This window comes from Chlorocebus sabaeus, chromosome 1 (assembly GCF_047675955.1).
Source record: "Chlorocebus sabaeus isolate Y175 chromosome 1, mChlSab1.0.hap1, whole genome shotgun sequence".
Taxonomy (NCBI): domain Eukaryota; kingdom Metazoa; phylum Chordata; class Mammalia; order Primates; family Cercopithecidae; genus Chlorocebus; species Chlorocebus sabaeus.
Window position 1 is genome coordinate 69,443,992 of NC_132904.1, and position 24,863 is coordinate 69,468,854.

Sequence of the window (24,863 nt, forward strand, 5' to 3'; positions counted from 1 at the left end):
GACCGACTATCATCACATCCATACTCCTCACACTACATCTCATCATACAACTAAAATTACTAAACACAAGTTACCACTTATCCCCCTCACAAAAAATTTTTAACACACAAAACTACAACAGCCCTTGACAATCAAAATGAACGAAAATCTTTACTCCATTCATCGCCCCAACAATTCTAAACCTGACTGCTGCAGTACCTATCATTCTATTTCCCTCCTTACTATTTCCAACTTCCAACCACCTTATTAACAACCGGCTAATTACCATTCAACAAAAACTAACTTAACTTGCCCTAAAACAAATAACAGCAATTCACAATACCAAAGGGCAAACCTGATCCCTCATACTAATGTCCCTAATTATCTTTATTACCATAACCAACCTTCTTGGACTTCTACCTCACTCATTTACACCAACCACCCAACTATCCATAAATTTAGCTATAACAATCCCCCTATGAGCAGGCACAGTAATTACAGGACTTCGCTTTAAAACTAAAAACTCTCTAGCTCACTTTCTACCACAAGGTACGCCCACACCCCTTATCCCCATACTAGTAATCACTGAAACCATTAGCTTATTTATTCAACCAGTGGCCTTAGCTGTACGCTTAACTGCTAACATCACGGCAGGCCATTTACTCATACACCTAATTGGAAGTACTGCATTAGCATTATCAACTATTAGCCCCCCTACCACCTCAATTATCTTCATACTCCTAGTACTACTAACCATTCTCGAAATCACCGTCGCCCTGATTCAAGCCTACGTTTTCACACTCTTAGTTAGCCTCTACCTACACGACAACACCTAATGACCCACCAATCCCATGCCTACCACATACTTAAACCCAGCCACTGACCACTAACAGGAGTCCTCTCAGCCCTCCTAACAACATCTGGCTTAATTATATGATTTCACTTTTATTTTAACACCCTGTTAACACTAGGCCTACTAACTAATATATTAACTATATATCAATGATGACGTGACATTGTTCGAGAAAGTACTTACCAAGGCCATCACACAACATCCGTCCAAAAAGGCCTCTGCTACGGAATAGTACTATTTACCATTTCAGAAGTCTTCTTCTTCACCGGTTTCTACTGAGCATTTTACCACTCCAGCCTCGCCCCTACCCCGCAATTAGGAGGACACTGGCCACCAACAGGCATTATTCCCCTAAACCTTCTAGAAGCACCACTTTTAAATACGTCCGTACTACTTGCATCAGGAGTCACAATCACTTGAGCCCATCATAGTCTAACAGAAAATAACCGAAAACAAATAATTCAAGCACTTCTCATTACAATCCTGCTAGGCATTTACTTCACCCTCCTACAAACCTCAGGGTACTTCGAATCATCTTTTACTATTTCTGATGGTGTCTACGGTGTGACATTCTTTTTTTTTCTTTTTTTAGTTGGGTGTTGTTTTTTTTTATTATTATACTTTAAGTTAGTTCTACGGTACATGTGCACAACGTGCAGGTTTGTTACATATGTATACTTGTGCCATGTTGGTGTGCTGCACCCATCAACTCGTCAGCACCCATCAACTCGTCATTTACATCAGGTACAACACCCAATGCCATCCCTCCCCCCTCCCCATAATAGGCCCCGGTGTGTGATGTTCCCCTTCCTGAGTCCAAGTGATCTCACTGTTCAATTCCCACCTATGAGTGAGAACATGCAGTGTTTGGTTTTCTGTTCTTGCAAAAGATTGCTGAGAATGATGGTTTCCAGCTGCATCCATGTCCCTACAAAGGACACACACTCATCCTTTTTTATGGCTGCATAGTATTCTATGGTGTATATGTGCCACATTTTCTTAATCCAGTCTGTCACTGATGGACATTTGGGTTGATTCCAAGTCTTTGCTATTGTGAATAGTGCCGCAATAAACATATGTGTGCATGTGTCTTTATAGCAGCATGATTTATAATCCTTTGGGTATATACCCAGTAATGGGATGGCTGGGTCATATGGTATTTCTAGTTCTAGATCCTTAAGGAATCGCCATACTGTTTTCCACAACGGTTGAACTAGTTTACAATCCCATCAACAGTGTAAAAGTGTTCCTATTTCTCCACATCCTCTCCAGCACCTGTTGTTTCCTGACTTTTTAATGATTGCCATTCTAACTGGTGTGAGATGGTATCTCATTGTGGTTTTGATTTGCATTTCTCTGATGGCCAGTGATGACGAGCATTTTTTCATGTGTCTGTTGGCTGTATGCATGTCTTCTTTTGAGAAATGTCTGTTCATATCCCTTGCCCACTTTTTGATGGGGTTGTTTTTTTCTTGTAAATTTGTTTGAGTTCTTTGTAGGTTCTGGATATTAGCCCTTTGTCAGATGAGTAGATTGCAAAAATTTTCTCCCATTCTGTAGGTTGCCTGTTCACTCTGATGGTAGTTTCTTTTGCTGTGCAGAAGCTCTTTAGTTTAATGAGATCCCATTTGTCAATTTTGGCTTTTGTTGCCATTGCTTTTGGTGTTTTAGACATGAAGTCCTTGCGCATGCCTATGTCCTGAATGGTATTCTCTAGGTTTTCTTCTAGGGTTTTTACGGTATTAGGTCTAACATTAAAGTCTCTAATCCATCTTGAATTAATTTTTGTATAAGGAGTAAGGAAAGGATCCAGTTTCAGCTTTCTACTTATGGCTAGCCAATTTTCCCAGCACCATTTATTAAATAGGGAATCCTTTCCCCATTTCTTGTTTTTCTCAGGTTTGTCAAAGATCAGATGGCTGTAGATGTGTGGTATTATTTCTGAGGACTCTGTTCTGTTCCATTGGTCTATATCTCTGTTTTGGTACCAGTACCATGCTGTTTTGGTTACTGTAGCCTTGTAGTATAGTTTGAAGTTAGGTAGTGTGATCCCTCCAGCTTTGTTCTTTTGACTTAGGATTGTCTTGGCGATGTGGGCTCTTTTTTGGTCCCATATGAACTTTAAAACAGTTTTTTTCAAATCTGTGAAGAAAGTCATTGGTAGTTTGATGGAGATGACATTGAATCTATAAATTACCTTGGGCAGTATGGCCATTTTCACAATATTGATTCTTCCTATCCATGAGCATGGTATGTTCTTCCATTTGTTTATGTACTCTTTTATTTCACGGAGCAGTGGTTTGTAGTTCTCCTTGAAGAGGTCCTTTACATCCCTTGTAAGTTGGATTCCTAGGTATTTTATTCTCTTTGAAGCAATTGTGAATGGGAGTTAATTCATGATTTGGCTCTCTGTTTGTCTGTCACTGGTGTATAAGAATGCTTGTGATTTTTGCACATTAATTTTGTATCCTGAGACTTTGCCGAAGTTGCTTATCAGCTTAAGGAGATTTTGGGCTGAGATGATGGGGTTTTCTAAATATACAATCATGTCATCTGCAAACAGGGACAACTTGACATTCTTTGTTGCCACAGGCTTCCACGGACTCCACATCATTATTGGATCAACATTCCTCATTATCTGCCTTATCCGCCAACTACTGCATCACTTTACATCCAACCACCATTTCGGCTTTGAAGCCGCCGCCACCTGGTATTGACACTTCGTTGATGTAGTCTGGTTATTCCTATATATTTCTATCTACTGATGAGGATCCTATTCTTTTAGTATAATCAGTACAGCTGACTTCCAATCAACTAGTTTCGATAACATTTGAAAAAGAATGATCAACCTAGTACTAGCCTTAACAATTAATACCCTACTAGCCCTACTACTAATAACTATTACATTCTGACTACCTCAACTCAATACTTATATAGAAAAATCCAACCCCTATGAGTGCGGCTTTGACCCATTAAGCTCCGCTCATATTCCTTTCTCCATAAAATTTTTCCTAGTTGCCATTACCTTTCTACTATTTGACTTAGAAATTGCCCAACTACTTCCCCTACCATGAGCCCTTCAAACAACCAATCTTCCACTAATAACTAAACCTTCCATTATGCTAATTATCATTCTAATTCTTAGTCTAGCCTATGAATGAACCCAAAAAGGCCTAGATTGAACTGAATTGGTAAGTAGTTTAAATAAAATAAATGATTTTGACTCATTAGATTATGATAATCATACTCACCAAATGCCTTCCATCTACATAAACATTATGCTAGCATTTACTATTTCACTCTTAGGCGTATTAACCTACCATTCACATTTAATATCCTCCTTACTATGCCTAGAAGGAATAATACTATCACTTTTTATCATAAGTACCCTCACAACTTTAAACATACATTTCTCCTTAGCCAACATCATACCCATTGCTCTATTAGTGTTCGCTGCTCGGGAGGCAGCAGTAGGCCTTGCCTTACTAATCTCACTCTCTAATACATATGGCCTAGATCACATCCACAACCTAAACTTACTCCAATGTTAAAAACAATTATTCCTATAATCATACTACTACTAACAACATGATTCTCCAAAAACAATATAATCTGAGTCAACAAAACCATGCACAGCCTAATTATTAGCCTCATTCCTCTATTATTATTCAACCAAATTAGTAACAATCTCTTCAACCATTCAACCTCTTCATTTTCTGATCCACTAACACCACCCCTCCTAATACTAACAGCCTGACTCTTACCTCTCATAATAATAGCAAGCCAATATCATCTGCACAATGAACCCACCTCACGGAAAAAACTCTACCTCTCCATAAAGATCTCCCTACAAATCTCCCTAATTCTAACATTTATAGCCACAGAACTAATTATATTCTATATCCTATTCGAAACTACTCTCATCCCAACCCTAATTATTATTACCCGATGGGGTAACCAAGCAGAATGCCTCAATGCAAGCACATATTTTCTATTCTATACACTAGCCAGCTCCCTCCCCCTGCTTATTCTACTAATCTATACCTACAATATCCTAGGCTCACTAAACATACTACTACTAACACTCACCGCCCAAAAACTAAAGATCACCTGATCCCATAATCTCATATGACTAGCATGCATGATAGCCTTTACAGTGAAAATATCCCTATATGGCCTACACCAATGACTCCCCAAAGCCCATGTTGAAGTCCCCACTGCCGGATCAATAGTCCTTGCTGCAGTACTCCTAAAACTAGGTGGCTACGGCATAATACGACTTACTTCTATTCTCAATCCTTTAACAGAATATATAGCTTATCCCTTCCTCATATTATTCGTATGGGGTATGATTATAACAAGCTCAACCTGAGGTCAGGAGTTTGAGACCAGCCTGACCAACATGGAGAAACCCCGTTTCTATTAAAAACACAAAATTAGCTGGGTGTGGTGGCATGTGCCTGTAATCCCAGCTACTTGGGAGGCTGAGGCAGGAGAATCGCTTGAACCCAGGAGGCAGAGGTTGCGGTGAGACGAGATTGTGCCATTGCACTCCAGGCTGGGCAACAAGAGCAAAGCTCCATCTCAAAAAAAAAAAAAAAAAAGAAAATGGGTAAGTTATTTATGATATATATATATATATACACACACACACACAATGAAATACTATATAGAAAAGATAACAAAGAAAGTTAAAAATCCATACAAATGAATCTCAACAAATATAATGTTGAGTGGGAAAAATGCAAGTTGCACAATATCATAGGGCATGATACCACCTAAGACAACACTATATATTGTCAGAGTGGTAGTTACAATGTGTTGAACATAACGGAGGTGTTTTGGGAGTGGTCACCTAGGAGGTTTCCACTGTACTGAGAGTGTTTCATTTTTGAAGCTTGGTGGTTGGGTAAATGGGTACTCATTTTATTATCTTCAGCATATTTATATAGTTAGAACATTCATAACACAGCTTTTAAAGTTCTATACCAAGGGTGGGCAAACTAAGGCCTATAGGCCAAATCCAGTCCATCACCCAGTTTTGTAAGTAAAGTTTTACTGGAACATAGTCACATTCATGGCTGTATTCCAACAGCTGAACTGAGTAACCACAACATAGAAGCCTAAAATATTTATTATCTGTCCCTTTACAGGAAATGTTTGCCTACCTCTGTTCTTTAACAAGATATAAGTAAAGACCTAGAGTGCAAATTAAGGAGCAATTGTGAAATAACTGAATATAACCATGGACATGGTTACTGGGAAAAATGACCAGCAGAGTTGATAACAGACAGACAAGGGGGGTGGGGGGAGCGGGATGGAAGAAAACAAATGTTTTGGTCCATTTTCTGTTGCTATAACAGAATACCACAGACTGGGTAATTATAAACAACAGACTTTATTTGGTTCATGGTTCTCGGGGCTGAGAAGTCCAGGTGTAGGGGCCTGTATCTGGCAAGGGCCTTCATGATGTATCATTCCATGGTAGAAAGCAGAAGAGCAAGAGAACACAAGAGGGAAAGTGGAAAGGGGCCAAACTTCTCCTTTTATCAGGAACCCACTCCTGTAATAAATAACTCACTCTCACAACAATGGCAATAATCCATTCATGAGGGCTCTACCCTCATGACCTAATGACCTCTTAAAAGTCCCACCTTTCAGTATTGTTGCACTGGGAATTAGGTTTCCAACACAAGAACTTTAGAGGACACATTCAAACCATAACAAGTAAAAACAAAATAAGCTTTAGAGCACTGCTGTTCAATAGAATTTTCTAAGATGGCAAAAATGTTCTATATCTGCACTGTCCAACATGGTAGACACCAGCCACATGTGGCCTTTAGGCATTTGAAATACAGCTACTGGGACTGAGAAACAGAATTTTAAAATGTATTTATTCTTAGTTACTTTAAGTAGTTACATGTACCAATGGTAAAGGCACAAATATGGATAATTAAAGGGCAGGCTGCAGATAGATTTGAGAATCAGATGGTATTTATGGGAATTGAGTCAAATGATTACTCTCTCCAAGAAAGAGGGCATTAAAAAAAAAAGGATATAAAGCAACAGAAGCAGAGATTTAACAGAATTAAAGCAGAATTAAGCAGAATTTAATAGAATTGAAGACTTCCGTGCTAATTGATTAAGTGAATAGACATTAGGTGAATCAGAGGTGCAAGAGCTAGAGATGACAGAGAAACCAGAAAAGCCACAACTCACAATAAAAATGATGAGTTATATATACCTACATATGAATGAGGAAGATTTTTGGAATTAATGTTTAGCCAGAAAAGCCAAAAAAAAACTTGGCTTTCTGTTCTTGGCTTATTTCACTTAACATAATGTCCTCTAGGGGCATCCATGTTATTGCAAAAGACAGGATTTCAATCTTTTTTATGGCTGAATAATATTTCATTGTGTATATATACTACATTTTCTTTATCCATTTATCCCCTGATAGACACTGAGGTTGATTCCACATCTTAGCTATTGTGAATAGTGCTATAAGACATCTCTTCAATATACTGATTTCCATTCATTTGGATATATATCCAGCAGTAGAGAGTAGAATGGTGGTTACCAGAGGTTGGGAAGGGTAGGAAGGTGGGAACAATGAGAGGTTGGTTAAGGGGTACAAAATTACAGTCAGATAGAAGGAATACATCCTATTGTTTAATAGCACAGCAGGGTGCCTATAGTTAACAATAATTTATTGTATATTCCAAAATAGGTAAGAGAAAAGATTTGGAAATGTTCTCAACACTCCACGATATACAATAAATATTTGAGGTTATGGATATCTCAATTACTCCCATTTGATCCTTACACATTGTACGCATGTATCAAAATATCACACATACACTGTAAATATATAGTTATTATGTATCAATTTTAGAAAGGATTTGTATATTAATGTTTTTCTCTTCATTTGATGAAAAAAAGTCTGCAAAAGATAAGTCAAATTATATTTTCTAGATTTCTGCCATACAGAAACATGTTTATCTTTTGTTACCTCACCAAATTATCAACTAGCCCATTTATGTTTGGCTTCCACTGAAGAAATATTTGTCTAGAAATAAAGTCCTATTAAGAATTACTAAGCTTTTAAAAAATCTTTCATTAAATTGGCGTTTGTTCTCTTTTCTACTATGACACATTGTATCTCAGTCTTCCTCATCTAAACCACAAAGAAAATATTTCACAAGCTTCTAAAAAATGTTAGTTCGTATATTGCACAAGAACATGCTATGAAAAAGGAACATGTGAGGAACAAATTATCTCAAACCAGGTGAGTTGGTTTCTATAGATTTGATGAAATCAGTTATCTGATTTGCAGGGTCTAGCAATAGTTTTTTGTTTGTTTGCTTTAGTTTAGATTTTAAAGAAATCTGCCCGATGATATACAGACACAGAATGATATATTCAGTATCTGCTCTAATCACTACTGGCATAAGAAATAAATAATATTTCTTGGGGAATCTGTCCAAATACTTGTATTTAGATACCAACATGAACTTACTATTTTTATTTCCTTTTTTTAAGAGATGAGGTCTCACTTTGTCACCCAGGCTGGAGTGCTGTGGCATGATCACAGTTAACTGTAGCCTTAAACTCCTGGGCTCAAGTTATCTTCCCACTTCAGCCTTCTGAGTAGCTGGGACTACAGGCACATGCCACCACACCCAGCTAATTTTTAAATTTTTTTGTAGAGACACAGTCTCACTATGCTGCCCAAGCTGGTCTCAAACTCTTGGACTCAAGAGATCCTCCCACCTCAGCCTCCCAAAGTGCTGGGAATACAGGCATAAGCCACTGTGCCTGGCCTGATCTTATTCTTCAGAATAATTAGGCTAGGGGAAATTTTAATTAGGCTAGGGGAAAATAAAACTGGAGGAATCACATTACCTGACTTCAAATTATATTACAGAGCCATAGTAACCAAAACAGTATGGTACTGGCATAAAAACAGACACACAGACCAATGGAACAGAAGACAGAACCCAGAATCAAATCCACACATCTACAGTGAACTCATTTTCAACAATGATGCCAAGAAGATACATTCGGGGAAAAGTGCTGGGAAAACTGGATATCCATATGTAGAAGAATGAAACTAGACCCCTATCTCTCACTATATACAAAAATCAAATAAAAATGAATTAAAGACTTAAATCTAAGACCTCAAACTATGAATTTTTGTTTGTTTGTTTGTTTTTGTTTTTGAGACAGAGTCTTGCTCTATCACCCAGGCTGGAGTGCAGTGGCATGATCTCGGCACACTGCAACCTCCACTTCCTGGTTCAAGCGATTCTCCTGCCTCAGCCTCCCGAGTAGCTGGGACTATGGGTGCTCGCCACCACACCCAGCTAATTTTTGTATTTTTAGTAGAGACAGGGTTTCATCATATTGGCCAGGGTGGTCTTGAACTCCTAACCTTATGATATGCCCGCCTCAGCCTCCCAAAGTGCTGGGATTACAGGCATGAGCCACCACACCCAGCCCAAAACTATGAAAATAAAGCACTGGGGGAAATTCTCCAAGACACTGGACTGGGCAAAGATTTCTTGAGTAATATCCTGTAAGCACAGGGATATTACTCAAGATATTTTTGGTTGAATAATATTTCAATGTGTATATATACTACATTTTATTTATCCATTTATTCACTGATGGACACTTAGGTTGATTCTACATCTTAGCTATTGTGAATAGTGCTACAAGACATCTCTTATAGCAACCAAAGCAAAAATGGACAAATGGGATCACATCAAGTTAAAAAACTTCTACACAGCAAAGTAAATAATCAACAAAATGAAGAGACAGCCCATGGAATGGGAAAAAAAATTTTGTAAACTAGCTGACAAGGGATTAATAACCAGAAAATATATGGAGCGCAAACAATTCTATAGGAAAAAAAATCTAATAATCTGATTTTTAAAATGAGCAGAAGCATCATCACTGGCCATCAAAGAAATGCAAATCAAAACCACAATGAGATACCATCTCACACCACTTAGAATGGTGATCATTAAAAAGTCAGGAAACAAAAGCTGCTGGAGAGGATGTTGAGAAACAGGAACACTTTTACACCATTGGTGGGACTGTAAACTAGTTCAACCATTGTGAAAGACAGTGTGGTGATTCCTGAAGGATCTAGAACTAGAAATACCATTTGACCCAGCCATCCCCCATTACTGGGTATATACCCAAAGGATTATAAATCATGCTGCTATAAAGACACATGCACACGTCTGTTTACTGCAGCACTATTCACAATAGCAAAGACTTGGAGCCAACCCAAATGTCCATCAATGATAGAGTGGATTAAAAAAATGTGGCACATATACACCACGGAATACTATGCAGCCACAAAAAAGGATGAGTTCATGTCCTTAGTAAGGACATGGATGTAGCTGGAAAACATCATTCTGAGCGAACTATCACAAGCGCAGAAAACCAAACACCGCATGTTCTCACTCACAGGTGGGAATTAAACAATGAGAACACTTGGACACAGGGTGAGGAACACCACACACAGGGCCCTGTCATGGGGTGGAGGGAGTAGGGAGGGATAGCATTAGGAGATATACCTAACGTAAACGACGAGTTAACGGGTGCAGCCCACCAACATGGTACATATATACATATGTAACAAACCTGCACATTGTGCACATGTACCCCAGAACCTAAAGTATAATAAAAAAAGAAAAATAAAAAAATAAAAATAAAAAATAAAAATGAGCAAAAGATCTAAATAGACATTTCGCAAAAGAAGTCACATAAACGGCAAGCAGGCATATAAAAAGGCGCTCAACATCAACTGATCATCAGAGAAATGCAAATCAAAACTATAATTAGATAGCATGTCATCCCAGTTCAAATGACTTTTATCCAAAACACAGGTGATATGTTTGGCTCTGTGTCCCCACCCAAATCTCATCTCAAATTGTAATCCCCATGTGTCGGGGGAGGGTCCTGGTGGGAGGTGACTGGCTTATGGGGGTGATTTCCCCGATGCTGTTCTCATGATTGTGACTGAGTTCTCATGATATCTGATGGTTTAAAAGTGGCATTTCCCCCTTTGCTTTCTCTCTCCTACCCTCATGTGAAGAAGGTACTTGATTCTCCTTTACTTTCTACCATGATTGTAAGTTTCCTGAGGCCTCTGCAGCCATGCGGAACTGTGAGTCAATTAAACTTTTCTTCTTCATAAACTACCCAGTCTCAGGTAGTTCTTTTCTTTTTTTTTTTTTCTTTTGTTTTTTTTTGAGATGAAGTCTCACTCTGTCGCCCAAGCTGGAGTACAGTGGTGTGATCTTGGCTCACTGCAACCTCCACCTACCTCTCAGGTTCAAGCGATTCTCATGCCTCAGCCCCCCTGAGTAGCTGGGACTACACGTGCACGCCTCCACGCCCAGCTAATATTCTGTATTTTCAGTAGAGATGGAGTTTCACCATGTTGGCAGGCCGGTCTCAAACTCCTGACCTCAGGTGATCCGCCCACCTTGGCTTCCCAAGGTGCTGGGATTACAGGCTTGCGCCACTTACCACGCCTGGCCGCAGGTAGTTCTTTAAAGCAGTGTGAAAACGAACTAATACAACAGGCAATAAAACATGCTGGTAAGGATGTGGAGAAAACAGAACCCTCATGCATTAAAACTACTATGGAAAAATTACAAGTCCAATAAAAGAAATGAACTGTAAAGTTGAAGAAGTCGCCCAAAAAGTAGAACACAATGACAAGGACAGAAAATAAGAAAGAAATGAAATGTAAAGAAGCAGGCTAGGAGACATCATATCTTAATAATGGGAAGTTTCAGAAAGAGAAAACAAAAGGCAAAAATTAATCCAAGAAATCAAAGGGTACACTGAGAATATTCCATAAACTTCTAAAAAAGAAAAAACAAACAATTAGATCAGATATGAATAATCAAGAACTAGGATGACTTTGGATTCTCAATACTTACACAGTAAACAAGAAAACAATGAGGTATAGACTCCAATATTTGAATGACAAGAGTTTTCAAGCTTTAATTCTATATCCAAGTACAAGCACAGAATATGCCATTTTCTAAACATAGTATCTCAAAAAACTTACTTCCCATGCCTACTTTCTCAAGAAGGTACTGGAAGATGTGCTCTACCAAAGGACAGTGTAAATAAAGAAAAAATAAGACATATCATAAAGAAAACTGAAAATCTAACACAACAGAGACATACAGGAAGATCTCAGGATAAATACTTGCATCTGACACAGAGGGCAACTAGTCCAGATCAGAAGAATGTAACTCAAAAGACAGTTATAATGATGGTTGTTATCACTAAGATAACAACTGCTAATGTAAGAAAGAATGTCCAGGAAATACGAAGAGAACATAAAATAGTTGTTCTGTTCCCTAAGAAGGCAGGAGGGGATGAGATATAATCCAAAGCTGAGGTGAAAAGATCACCTTTAGACACGAACAACTGCTACTGAGACTCTGGAAGAGTCTTTAACACAGATGAAGTCAGATAGTGGACAATAATGAAGCTGCCTTCCAACGTTTTCCACCGTCTCTGTAAATTAGGAAGAAAACCCACTTGCTAAGCATAAAAGAGGTGGTTGAAATAACCGTTAAAAATAGTAGGAAAAGTTAACTAGGGAAAAACAGTAGGCTATCTAAGCAGTGTTGAGACTGCTGCACTGGTTCCCCTATTAATTTATGATCATGAATCTGCTCTGTCAAAACTTTTCTTCAGCAGTACTTGGCTGTTTAGATACAGATTATCCAGTTACGGGGGCTCGTCAGAGTTACCACTTCATTTCATTTGGAGAAGGGCAAAGATAAGAATATAAGTTAGAGAATTATTTAAATAATGAGCTATGAACTTTAACAAGGATAATGAAGAAAATGAGAAAGGATAATATGTATTAAGTGGTTAGGATAATGCCAAGGCAATATTAAGCAATAAAAAAGATAGCTATTATTATTAACTAACCACAGTCCTCCAGCGGTAAGTGATTTCCATCACTCTAATTTGCAATCATCTATATAAATGTATCTCTCTCTTGCTCTCTTCTACCATAACAAGCTCTTTGAGGATGAGCAGTGTGTCTTACTCATCTTTGTCTCTTCCTAAAGCCTAACTCAGTAGTTAGCACGCTGTAAGAGGCTCTTAAATGTGTATGATTAAAACAACAAATAAAATACCCTGCCTTTAAGCTACCCATATAGGGCATTATCACCTTAACATTAATTCAGAAAAATAGATATCTCCTTAACATTCATTCAGAAAAACAGGTATTTTCAAGAAAGGCATCTAAGGGCCACTGTCAATTCAATGGTAGAAATTTACTAAGCAGCTAATAGCATGATTGATAGGAATTTTCCAGTACTATAGACTACAGAATTAGCATGAGGAAGAAAATCAGTTAATGCACAGTACATGAAAACTGAAAATATGTTTTCTCATTTTTAAGGGGCAGGAGGGACCAATCCCTGCCTCTATTTTTAATCAGTTTAGTACCCCACAATGTTTCATTAAATGAATACTCCAAAGTACAACCTACCCAATGCTGATCAAATATATGCATAAAGACTTCAAAGTAAGTTCAATAACACATACTAATCTGTGAGCTGGCCAGCCCTTTAACTTCCTCTCTGCTTTAGGCAGAGAGCAGATCCCCCAAATAAGAATGTACCTTCCCTGGTTTATTAAAGGCCATTCTTTTTTGGCTGTAGATGCAATTGGAAAAAAAAAAGGATTTGATTTTTGCTGTTGCTTAAGCTAATATAATGTTCATTTTAAAATATTCATAGGGAAAAATATACAGCTTTGATACAATAGTAGACATATATAGGATATAGTGAATTACAACCTTAAGTGCAAGCGGTGCTAAAAATCATCTTTAGTAAATGCGTTCTTTGAAACTGTTGGTCCTTTTAAGTCTGAAGCACTATGTAATACCTAATATGATATTAAAACCGGCCAGGCCAAGCAGCTCACCCCTATAATTTCAGTATTTGGGGAGGCTGAGGTGGGAGGATCTCTTAAGCCCAGGAGTTGAAGACTAGCCTGGGCAACAGAGTGAGACCCCGTCTCTACAAAAAAAAAAAAAAAAAAAAAATTAGCTTGGTATGGTGGCAGGCACCTGTGGTCCTGGCTACATAGGAGGCTGAGGCAAGAGGATCCCTGAGACCAGGAGGTTCAGGATGCAGTGTGCCATGTTCAAGCCACTGCACTCCAGTCTGTATGACAGAGTGAGAACGTGTCTCAAAAAATATATATACTAAAACACCTAAACCTCTAGGTCTAATACTTTATGGAAAATATATGCAGAGTTCTCATGAGAGATGACAAAACAGTTCCTTGTCTCTGTATTTTCTAACCTGTATTCTAATAAGAAGTCACAACAGAAGCTAGGAAAAGGGGATTTCAGGCAGTGAACAAAAAGGAAAGAAAAAAATGTTTTGCAATAGGATACTTCTTAGTCCAATTTGACTCCCTACAGCACTCTTGTTTTTGCCTGAAGGTTCCAGGAACTGTCCCATCTCTACTTTCAAGGAAAGAACTTGCAGTTTCTGTCCAGAGTTGACCTCCTTCCCAGAGCTATTATAGAAAAAAGAGCACCTGCTCTGGCTGCATCTCCATTCACAATTGCTGATGTGTAAATTAAGCAATTCAACTACAGCAATGTGTGTGTTTGTCAGTCATTAAGAACAATACATTTGAGGGGGATGGGTTGAAAATAAAAGAAAAAAGAAAATGACAAAATGTCTGGGTTTTGGGAAAACAGGAAAGAATGACAGATACAATCCAAAGCAGAGCTTGTCTGCCAGCAACAAGGGAGAAACCTGGCAATAGATTAAAAGGTTTCCTTTTCCTCTACCCTCTTCTCTTTACTTTAGTGAAAGTTAAAGACACATCATAGGTGGTATAAACAGGGAAAGGCTAGATCAAGTTTGGGTACACAAACTGTAATCTAATCTATCTGCATTTCAGAGTAATACCCAGAGGACATCTTCAGATAGCTACTGAACATATTCTTTTGTTTGTCCCATACGCAGCTCAAAATCATCAAATAGTAATGTGCAATTTACCTATAAATTCAGGATAAACTTAATGAAATTTTTTAAAAATCTAAGTTTTTTAGAAATAAAAAATAGCCAAGCAGGCTCACACCTGTAATCCCAGCATTTTGGGAAGCTTAGGAGGGAGGATTACTTGAAGCCAGTTTGATGCCAGCCTGGCCAACATAGCAAGACTCTTGTTTCTAAAAATAAAAAAAAGGAGCCAGGCATGGTAGCATGCGCCTGGATCCCAACTACTCAGGAAGATGAGGTGGGAGGATCTCTTGAGCCTAGGAGTTCAAGACTGCAGTGAGCTGTGATCATCATTGCACTCCAGTCTGGACAACAGAGTGAGACCCTGTCTCTAAAAAATTAAAATTAAAAAAAGCTTCATAATTATCATTAGACATAGTTGTGGCCAAAATTCTAGTTAATAAAAACTTCGGGCTAAGAGATACACTATAAAAATACATTTTAATAGAAATATTCTTTTGCTAAAACTTTTCTTACAAACATTTTTCAAAAAATACAGATACAATCTAACAAAAATTATGCTAAAATATCAGTCTTTCTCTGATTCTGAAGATACCTGAAGATTCTGCCTAGCTTCAATAATTTATTGAAACCATGACATGAGTCTTATAAAATAGCTCAGAAGTATTTTCCCAGTTTGAGTTATTATTTTATTTCTTATATCACTCTTGTATCTTCTATATCAATAACCACTAAATAACAAATGTTTGCCGCACCTAGGGAGTATTATAATCCTTTACTGTGACTTCTCTGTAAACATTTTCTGAACTAAAAATTAATTCTAAATTATCTGAAACAGATGCTATCCAAACAATAACAAGTATATTCCAAAGAGATGCAACATAGCCTGGTTACTCTTCTATAGATTCAATCCCATAAACCCAACATCCAACTCGAGTTGTTTATGTTTTTAATGAAGTAAAATTACCATAGATACAAAAGCTGTATTACCTTCATAATGTTAACTAAATCTGTTTGATAGTAGCGATCCTGATGTGCATTTGCTGCCGCTAGGGTAAGAAGATAATCATTCCTTGCGTGGGTAGCTTTGGAATTACACTCAGATCGCCGGGCTTTTAACTAAAACATAGCAAAAAAAATAATATAATAATAACAATCAGTGCAAATTGATATTGTACTGCAAAACACATGAATCCTACTCTTAGTTTGCAATTAATGGCTTCCCAACAAGAATAAAGGTAACCATGTGGGGAAAACATTTATATGTATATAAAAATTATTCATCACTACTGAGGAATGAAACAGTGACTAGAACTGTTATACAGGGTACGAACAATTTCAAATATTTGCTTAACATACTTCTAAAGCTTTGTAAATAACTTAAAAATATTTTGCCCATTTTATTTAAATGAGTAAATAAAGGTTCTGAAATTAAGTACCTTATCTTCAAAGGTATGGGTAAATCTAGTAGAGTTAGAAAATAGTTTTCTAAAAATCAGCACTCCTAATGTGCCAGATGAACTGCATGCTAGTTTGAAGCCTGGCAGCCACAGCCAGGTCTCTAAGCTTACTTAATCAGGCATTCTACAGTGTGAAGTTTTCGAAGGAAAAACTCACTCACATCTGGCCCAGAATATCACCCAAGGGTCTAAATCTAAATGAAATAGATTTTGTAGAGCTTTCCAAAGCCCCCGGGTTAAGTTTCTTGGACTAAGAGCTAAAGACAACAGGCTACCTAAGCAGGTAAGGTATAGAAACTTATCCCTAATGCAGTCTTGAAAAGCAAGTGTGTCCAAGGTGTTGACAACTGAGTGAAAAACCCCCATGAACTGGGAGGGAAAGTTCCTCCCTGAGTCAGTGACTTTAAAATGCTTCTCTAAGGTAGAAATAATTCACCTCCACCCTCAAAGATCCAATCCTCTGTTTTACAAGCTAAGAGGTTTCTCAGTTGTGAAATATACTTAGTGAAAACTTACCTTTACACTTGCCTTCTGTAAACTGATTCTTGATTGAAAAAGACTAAGTTTAGATCTATAATAAAAATAGAAAAGTGTGTTTAATAAAATCATCTAATTATATCACAATAAAATTATTAACTATATTATTAAATTTTTAAAATAATCTTTTTTGAAGATACTGTTCTAAAAAAGAATGAAAAAATGGAAAACCAAGAGTAATTATTATTTTCCTTTATTTTACTACAGGAAGAATTTAATATTATGGTAAAACAGGAAATATTGGGATTAATATAAGAAAAATAACCAGAATGACCCCCCCAAAAAAAAACTTGACAAAAAAAAATCAAAATATATTGTTGTCTCCTAATAAACAAAAGCCAGCAAACTATAGACTATTCTCTCAGTACCATACAACTTCACACACTTTAGTTCCTGCAAAGGTTAGAGAGACCCAGGGACAACCAACCTATGGACGCAAGCGTCAGCAAACTTTCGGGGCTGTGTGTGAAAGACTCTAACAAGACCAGGAATGCAATAATCCAATCAACAGGCTCTATGAAGTCCTTACTTCTATTATTTCCCCCATTAAAAGTACTTCTTGTTTGGGTACCTGCCTGTGTGCCTCCTCTGCTCTAAAAGGGTATTCTGAACTTACTGAGAAAGTCCTGGGACTCCCTGCTCTGTATGATGTAATCTTCTCCCACTCTGTGTTCTTATCTCCCTTGATCCTTTTTCAGTTTGGGAGAATAACCATAATCTAACAATCAGTAGTACAAACATGTTGATTTTACCCAAACAGCTAGAGAAAACCATATGGAGAAAGTCAACAGACAAATGCTAGGGAACAAGCAACACTCCCAGGACCAGTGATTTTTTTTTTAAAGCTGCAATGTTTGTCTTGACTTTAGTGTCACGGTGATTTCCATGGCAGAATTCAATACATGTGCTGGCAGCCGTGCCTCATGAAGTAAAGTTGCTGGCCAGTTTGGGACTGGATGATGGAGCAGTTAGTCTTTGCAAAGCCAGTGTGAAGAGGATAGGAAAAGCAGTCTCATTTTTCTAACAAGAGAAAACATTCAGGGTTGAACACATATGCAGCCCAACTACTTCCCCAACTATTAAAAAAATTGGGTTTAAAAGATCCCTGTTATTTTTTACCTTGTCATAGTCATATCTCATAATTTTTTTTTATTAATCATATTCTTGTTCATTTTATGTAGAAAAGTAAAGGCCACAAACTCAAATCTCTGAGAAAGCCTTTTCAGAGTAAGATTGTGTTTGGAGATATTCCCAGTTCTCCTTTTTTTAGTCATTATCCAAATGGGCTGAGTTGCATGTAGATCTTCCAATATAAGGTTTTAAGTTTCTGGCTTCTGCTTTATTTCCTAATCCTAATATACTTCTTGTGCAGTATTAAGGTAGGTATTAGTGATAGATAGAATAAGATAGTACCTGTTCTCAAAGATTGCAATCTAGAAAAAATAAGGCAGGATTTTTACACTCAAACACTACACAAATAATGAACTACACCGTATGCTACTCTTTACCACCTACCCTTCAAAATTTATGTCCCTTGGGGTTCCGAACTCAACTTCTCATCTATTCTATACATAATTTTCTTCTTGTAACTACCATCTGATAGGCAACTGACCCTCAAAGCAAGATCTTGAGGCCCAAATTCTCATTTAAGTGCCAGATATTTGACTACCTTCCAAACATATTCACCCCAGTGTTTCCCACGCTCTTCAGAATAAACATATCCAAAATGAAATTCATCATCTCCTTCAAATTGTATCCCTCTTCCTTCTATGGTCTCTCCTAATGCGTGCATCTCCACACCATCTGTCAAATCATCTATCAAAACTATAGGTAGTACAGTTTAACTTCCCCTTCCTGATCTTCCTCCTCAACTCTACTTAGAAAATTTATACTCATTCCTCAAGATTCTATCCAAACATCACCTCTTATATAAAGCTTTCCTTTATCATTCGGCAAAATTAACCTCTATATTTTCTATGCTTTCCTAAGAGTGTTTTCACATCACTACTGCAAATAAGTTAATAGTTAATATTAAGTGACTTTAGACAATTTCTTTTAGTTTCTAATTCTAGGCCTTAAATTCCTTGAGGGCACAAAGCTTACCTTACTCATCTCTGTACTCACTGTACCCAATATAAAGTATTCAACAAAGAGCGAATAAATGAAGATAAAGAGGCATTCCTTACTCTATAGTTGAAAAGTTAACATTAGTGTGTCTAGCTTGCTGTATCCCCTCCGAATTTGGGTCACGTTAGAAGGCAATTCCTTGTGATCAGCTCTATGAACTAGACCCTATCAAATCCCCATTTCTCAGAAACAGCCCTCCACTGTGCTCATGTTCATCCTGTGGGCTGTGGCTAAATTAGGTGTTTATACATTCTTTACAAATCTGTCAATTCTCTGTTCTAGGATCTCTGAAAGTTTAAGAAAACAAGTTTCTAAAAATGACTATGACAGTATATTCCCAATGGAGATCTAATATAAAAACTTCAGGTCTTATTGAGAAGATGGGTTCATTGATTCTATAAAAGTACAGGAAATATTTGTATGTTCAAAGAATAAAACAATAAATACAGTAAAATAAACTAGGGAAATATTAAATGTGCTTTCCTATAACATCAAGTCCTTCATGAATACTCACTAGCCCTTGATAAACCAGGGAGCCCCTGAATTTTCACAAGTTGCTTATAAGCTTGCTTACATTTCTTGTGGATAAAAACCGTATTAGAAAGACACCCCCTTCCTTGCTGGTCTGTTTGTACAAGTGTTCAAAGACTTTCTGAGTTTACGACTAGGAGTTCAGACTCCTAGATTTTGCATCAGTCAGCACACTGAACCAGAGTCTCAGCTCTCCTTCTCACAGACCTCTTCAGAGTCCAGTTCTATAACATGCTTTTTCTCATCAACTTTTTATCTTGCCTTAAATTGTCATTGCAAAAATCTCTATTACACTGCTTGCTTTATATCACCTTCTATTACCAGTTGCCAGTTCCTTCTTTTCCTACTTATTCTTTAAAAAAAAAGGTCTTATAATTCACATACATTGAAAGGGAAATTCATACAATTGCTAAAGCATACATGAAAAATTATGTATATATACACTAGATTTTTGTGTAAAAGAAAAAAACAGTGCCTGGGGCAGGGTTTCTACATGGAGGTCAGTGCTCTTGTTCACTTGATGTGTTCATGGACCTTCAGTGGCATCTTGAGGATCACAGGGATTTCCAACTACAACTGATTGAGAGTCCAGCATGAGAAAAATGAGGCTCTTAAACCCTGATATTCAGACACCACAGCAGTGACTTTAGGCTTTTGATAAGCTTTCAAGTCTGTAAATATAATGTTCATTTACCTTCTTTTTCAAAATTCAATTTAATGTGAAAAACTGACTAATCTAATATTCCCATTTTGCTATATTAATTCAGATAAAAATCAGCCAATTAAAAAAAGTGACCTAAAGTATATAACATATGTAGGTCAAATGAAACCACCACTACCTGAGAATAGGTCCATGCTCACTACTAATAGAGAACAAACTATTAGCAACAATAACATTTATTTGCATAATTATTTTCTCAGAAATGTTAAAACACATACTTTGCCTCGATGTCAGCTTTCTCTCGTACTGCATGAGCCATCTGTTCAGTCTCAAAGTATTTCTTTTTGCCTTTAGCTAAATCTTTCACTGTCTCTTGTAATTCAGTTTGGATCTTTGTCAACTGGTCCACACACTATAAAATACAAAAGTACAATCATTATGATTTTAGTTTTCAGGCTTACAGAAAATGGCTTCATCCTAAGGACTATACACTATGCCTTCAGGATGGAAACCCAGGAGAAAAGTCAGTACTTTCAGTGTCCTTCAAGTTGCAAATTAAAATCCTGTGATTTAAAATCCTGGTATTTCCATCTCAAGTACTACACATCAAACAGTGTCACAGTTTGCCTAACAACCATACATTGAGAAATAACCCGAGTGCTGCTGATGACTGACATTAAGGTAAGACATGGAAGAGCAACTACAAAACATGTTCTTACTGTTGGAGATACCATGATAATAAAAGCAAAAGAATAAGGTAATTCTGTATTTCCCCATCATCTTAATAAAGTCTCTATGTTTGGGTAACTGATAGTGCAAGGGGTACTGAAGAATTCACCCCTTAGACAAGAGGGAGTGACACCTGAGTAGTCTGACTTGGTAAGTCCAAGGTGAACAAGAGAAGCAGGAAATCTGGGTACCACATAACAATTATTACTCAAAACCATCCCCTGCCCAACTCCTTGGATACACATATACATTCGAGGAAAAGGGATGGACGTAACAACTAAAACAATGTTTAGTCAATTAACTCTTAAAACACATTGGGGCCAAAGCAATACTGCTTCAGGACCCTTCTGAGTATCCAAAGGAGATTGACCCCACTTTGAAACAAACGACTGAGAAGTTTCACCAGCCTGAGGCCAGCTTAGAGCAGTCACATCTAAAAACTTCTAAGCCTGATACAGCACTGGCAGAGACTGACAAAAGCTCAGCAAAACAGAAGGACACACTGGTGAGGGATTATTGTGCAAGGGTGAATAGTGTGGAGGAGGGCAAGGATATCAGAAGAACCAGGATAAAAAAAGGATAAACTTAACCATATGACATACAGGCTAGACTTTCCCAGAAACTGCTAGGTGTTAAGAAAGGTCTACAGGGGATGAGAGATCTAGAAGATTCTGCATGGACAGATAAAAGCAAAATAACCACTCATATTTATTAAGCACTTAATAAGTGTTAGTCTGTGAAGGAAAAGGTTAAAAAAAAAACACAAAATAAAACAAAACTTTTCCCCTCTGCATGAAACTGGGCCTTTGCTCAACTTTCTAGATCTGTGTTTCAATAGAAACCTGATGAGAAGACACAATGTCAGCTGTGTTGTTAGGCAACATTGCTTACAAACCCTGGTAGGCAAACTGCATCAATTTGGGATAAGCTAAAAATTAACTATAAATATCTGATAGAAAAGCCATGGCTTTGGGCTTCTGTGAGTATGGTGTATCTGAACATGTCCCTTACAGGGACCTTGGAAGCTCTGTCTATAGAGTTGTTGTAAAAAAATTTTAGTCTCCTTTAGGGGCTAAAGCTGGCCCTGCAAATGTGAGTCTTACTCACTTGTCCTAGACCTGCCACTTGGAGGACCAAACAGAATGACTGGTTGGCTACGTGGACTGAGACATACAATAGTGGGAGAATTAATCCCATTAATGCTAGATGCTTCCCTACTGACACATTGGTTCCCTGTACTCTGTCCTTCTCAGTAAACCTCTTGTCAGGTGTGGCCTATGACAGCCACGGGAGTCTGAATGCTTATTACTTCTAAAAAGACCCCTTGTGGGCACTGCACAGTGCTATGTTTCGCACTTTACTGGCATTATCACATTTAGTCCTTGAAACAACTCTATGGAAAAGGTGGTGGTGGTGGTAGTAGTAGTAGTAGTAGTAGTAGTAGTAGTAGTAGTAGTGATCCCATTAAGATGAGAAAATAGACTCAGATGTTAAATAATTTATTCCGAGTCACACAGCAAGGATGTGATACCATTTACCATGCAACCCATTAAAGTGTGTACCCTAGTTCTGTGATGACCATGTTTTAAAGGTCTCTTATAGACACAGTTTATCTTAAAAGTAAGCTTTAAAAAAACTGACATATAGTTCACATACAACAAAATTCACCTTTTTAAAGTATACAATTCAGTGGTGACAAGGTTGTTCAACCATCACTCTCCTTGAATTCCAAAACATTTTCTTACCCCCAAAAGAAACTCTGTATCCATTAGCTGTCACTCCTCATTTCTCCCCACCTCCAACAACAATTAATCTACTTTTTGTCTCTATGGAGTTCCTATTTGGGATATTTAGTACAAATGGAATCACATAATATGTGGCCTTATGTGTCTCACTTCTTTCACTTACAAAACATTTTTAGGGTTCATTCAAGTTGTAGCAGGTATCAGTACTTCATTCCTTTTTATCACTGAATAGTATTTCGTTATATATAAACTAAAAGTAAGCTTTTATCTTGCAGAAAGAAAAGTTGTCTTTCCCCCTAAATTGTAATAGTACTTATCAAATACAAAGCTTTTGTTTAATAAATGATATGATGACAACCTGACACTCCCATAAAGAAGTGCTGAACATCCTAATAACACTGTGTTTGCAGGTGTGAAGAGCTAAAAGCAGGCTTCATGGCTACAATTCGATATTAAGAACCAAAAACTGGGCCAGGTACGGTGGCTTACACCTGTAATCTTAGCACTTTGGGAGGCTGAGAAAGTGAGATATCCTGAGCCCTGGAGTTCGAGACAACATAGTGAAATCTCATCTCTACAAAAAAAGTACAAAAATTAGCCAGGTGTGGTGGCAAGCACATGTAGTCCCAACTACTTGGGAGGCTGGGGTGGAAGGATCACTTGAGCCCTGGAGATTGAGGCTGCAGTGAGCCATGTTCATGCCACTGCACTCTAGCATGGGTGACAGAGCAGAGAAAAATTCTGTCTCAAAAAAAAAAAAAAAAAAAGAAGTTAAAAGTATAGTCTCTGAGTATGACACAGACACAATAATAAACTTGCTAATAACTTGAATATAAGAATAAAAATAAAAGTAACCTGGGCCAACACATCAAAGTCCTATAAATGATTAGGTTCTCTAACCCAGTAATAATGCCCTGGAAATTTATCCTAAGAAAAAAATATAAAAAGTTAATTTTTACTGTAGACTTAAGGGTAATGTCCAAAACCAGATGTAAGATTAAAGAAACCAGAATGGAAAAATTCACAAAATAATAAAAAATAATAAACATAAAGGTTATGTAGAAACATGAAAAATTAGGAAACTGAGAGAATGAAGATAAAAGGAGTAAGATAATTAAGTAGTCTACTATGGTGAAGGCATTTACATGTATTTTTCTATAAACCTGTTTCAATATTAAGCTTTGTTTTAAAAGCATTGTATAGGATTTGGAATTAGGAAGTAGTAGTATATTCAAGTTCCCACTCTGTTATTTACTACCTAAGTCTCTTTAATATTTTTAGCTTTAATTTTATCATTTGTAAAATTATAATACTTAAATACTATCAGGGTTGTATAAAAATCAAATGAGACTATAATGGATATAGTAGCAGTCTGCAAACTCTAAAGTGTTACATAAATGTGAACCACAATATTTCAAGGAAGGTAAGTAAACTCTAGTATAAATGAGAAAGATACGGACAAAAGTATGGTTAAGTAAACATAAGAATGGCAAAGAGCCTTAAATTATTATGGCTCTTGTTCTAATTTTTAAGTAAATGTCAACATATAGAAAATAATATTGAAAAATGTAATAATTCTCATAATCCTCATTATAAACTGGGGCTCTTCAGAATTGTAATATAACTGTGTTTATCCTTCAAGCATTAAAAAATAGCCAAATTAGAGAAAATCTTAAAAAGAACATGAACTTTAAAATGTTACAGAGGAAGAATTTTAAGTCAGATTGGTTCTGATCATGACAGAACAACTTGGATCAGACTACCTTTCTCTAGTCTGGAAAGTGTAAAAGTTGGACAAAATGCGTTTTTTAAAAACTGCCAGCATTAAAGACCACAACCATACACTGGACTTAAAGGACTAAGACACATGGGAGAAGAGGAATACACCAAGGTAAGTCTTAAATTCAACTTGGCTTTTTTCTCAGGGCATTTGTTGAATCACGGTATAAAGAAATAGGACAGAAACAGAAAGTGGCATTCTTACTAGACTGGGGAGACAGAGGTTGGAGTTTAGGGACGCCAAAAGAACAGGAACTTGAGAGGTAAGGGTCTAGAAAGAGGGGTACTGCAGAAAAGCAAGTCCAAAAGTCTGTATGCAATTTCCCCTTCGGTTAACAGACAACTTCTAAAAAGCAGGTGTTGGGTGAAATGCCAAGAAATCCAGTGGAGAACAGTAGCCGAGAGGCTAAAGAGTGA

The 24,863-nt window shown here is 37.2% G+C and overlaps 1 protein-coding gene across 2 annotated transcripts in view; it reads right to left on the bottom strand.

Moving 5' to 3' along the window:
• FCHSD2 (FCH and double SH3 domains 2) overlaps positions 1 to 24,863 on the bottom strand; it is a 318,513-nt gene that overhangs the window by 135,779 nt on the left and 157,871 nt on the right. For both annotated transcript variants that reach the window (XM_008020056.3, XM_073019212.1), the window contains 3 exons: positions 20,472 to 20,605; positions 16,854 to 16,908; positions 15,868 to 15,996 (listed from right to left, as the gene is read on the bottom strand). In XM_008020056.3, the coding sequence (XP_008018247.1) occupies positions 15,868 to 15,996; positions 16,854 to 16,908; positions 20,472 to 20,605 (318 nt within the window). The remainder of the gene's footprint in view (positions 1 to 15,867; positions 15,997 to 16,853; positions 16,909 to 20,471; positions 20,606 to 24,863) is intronic.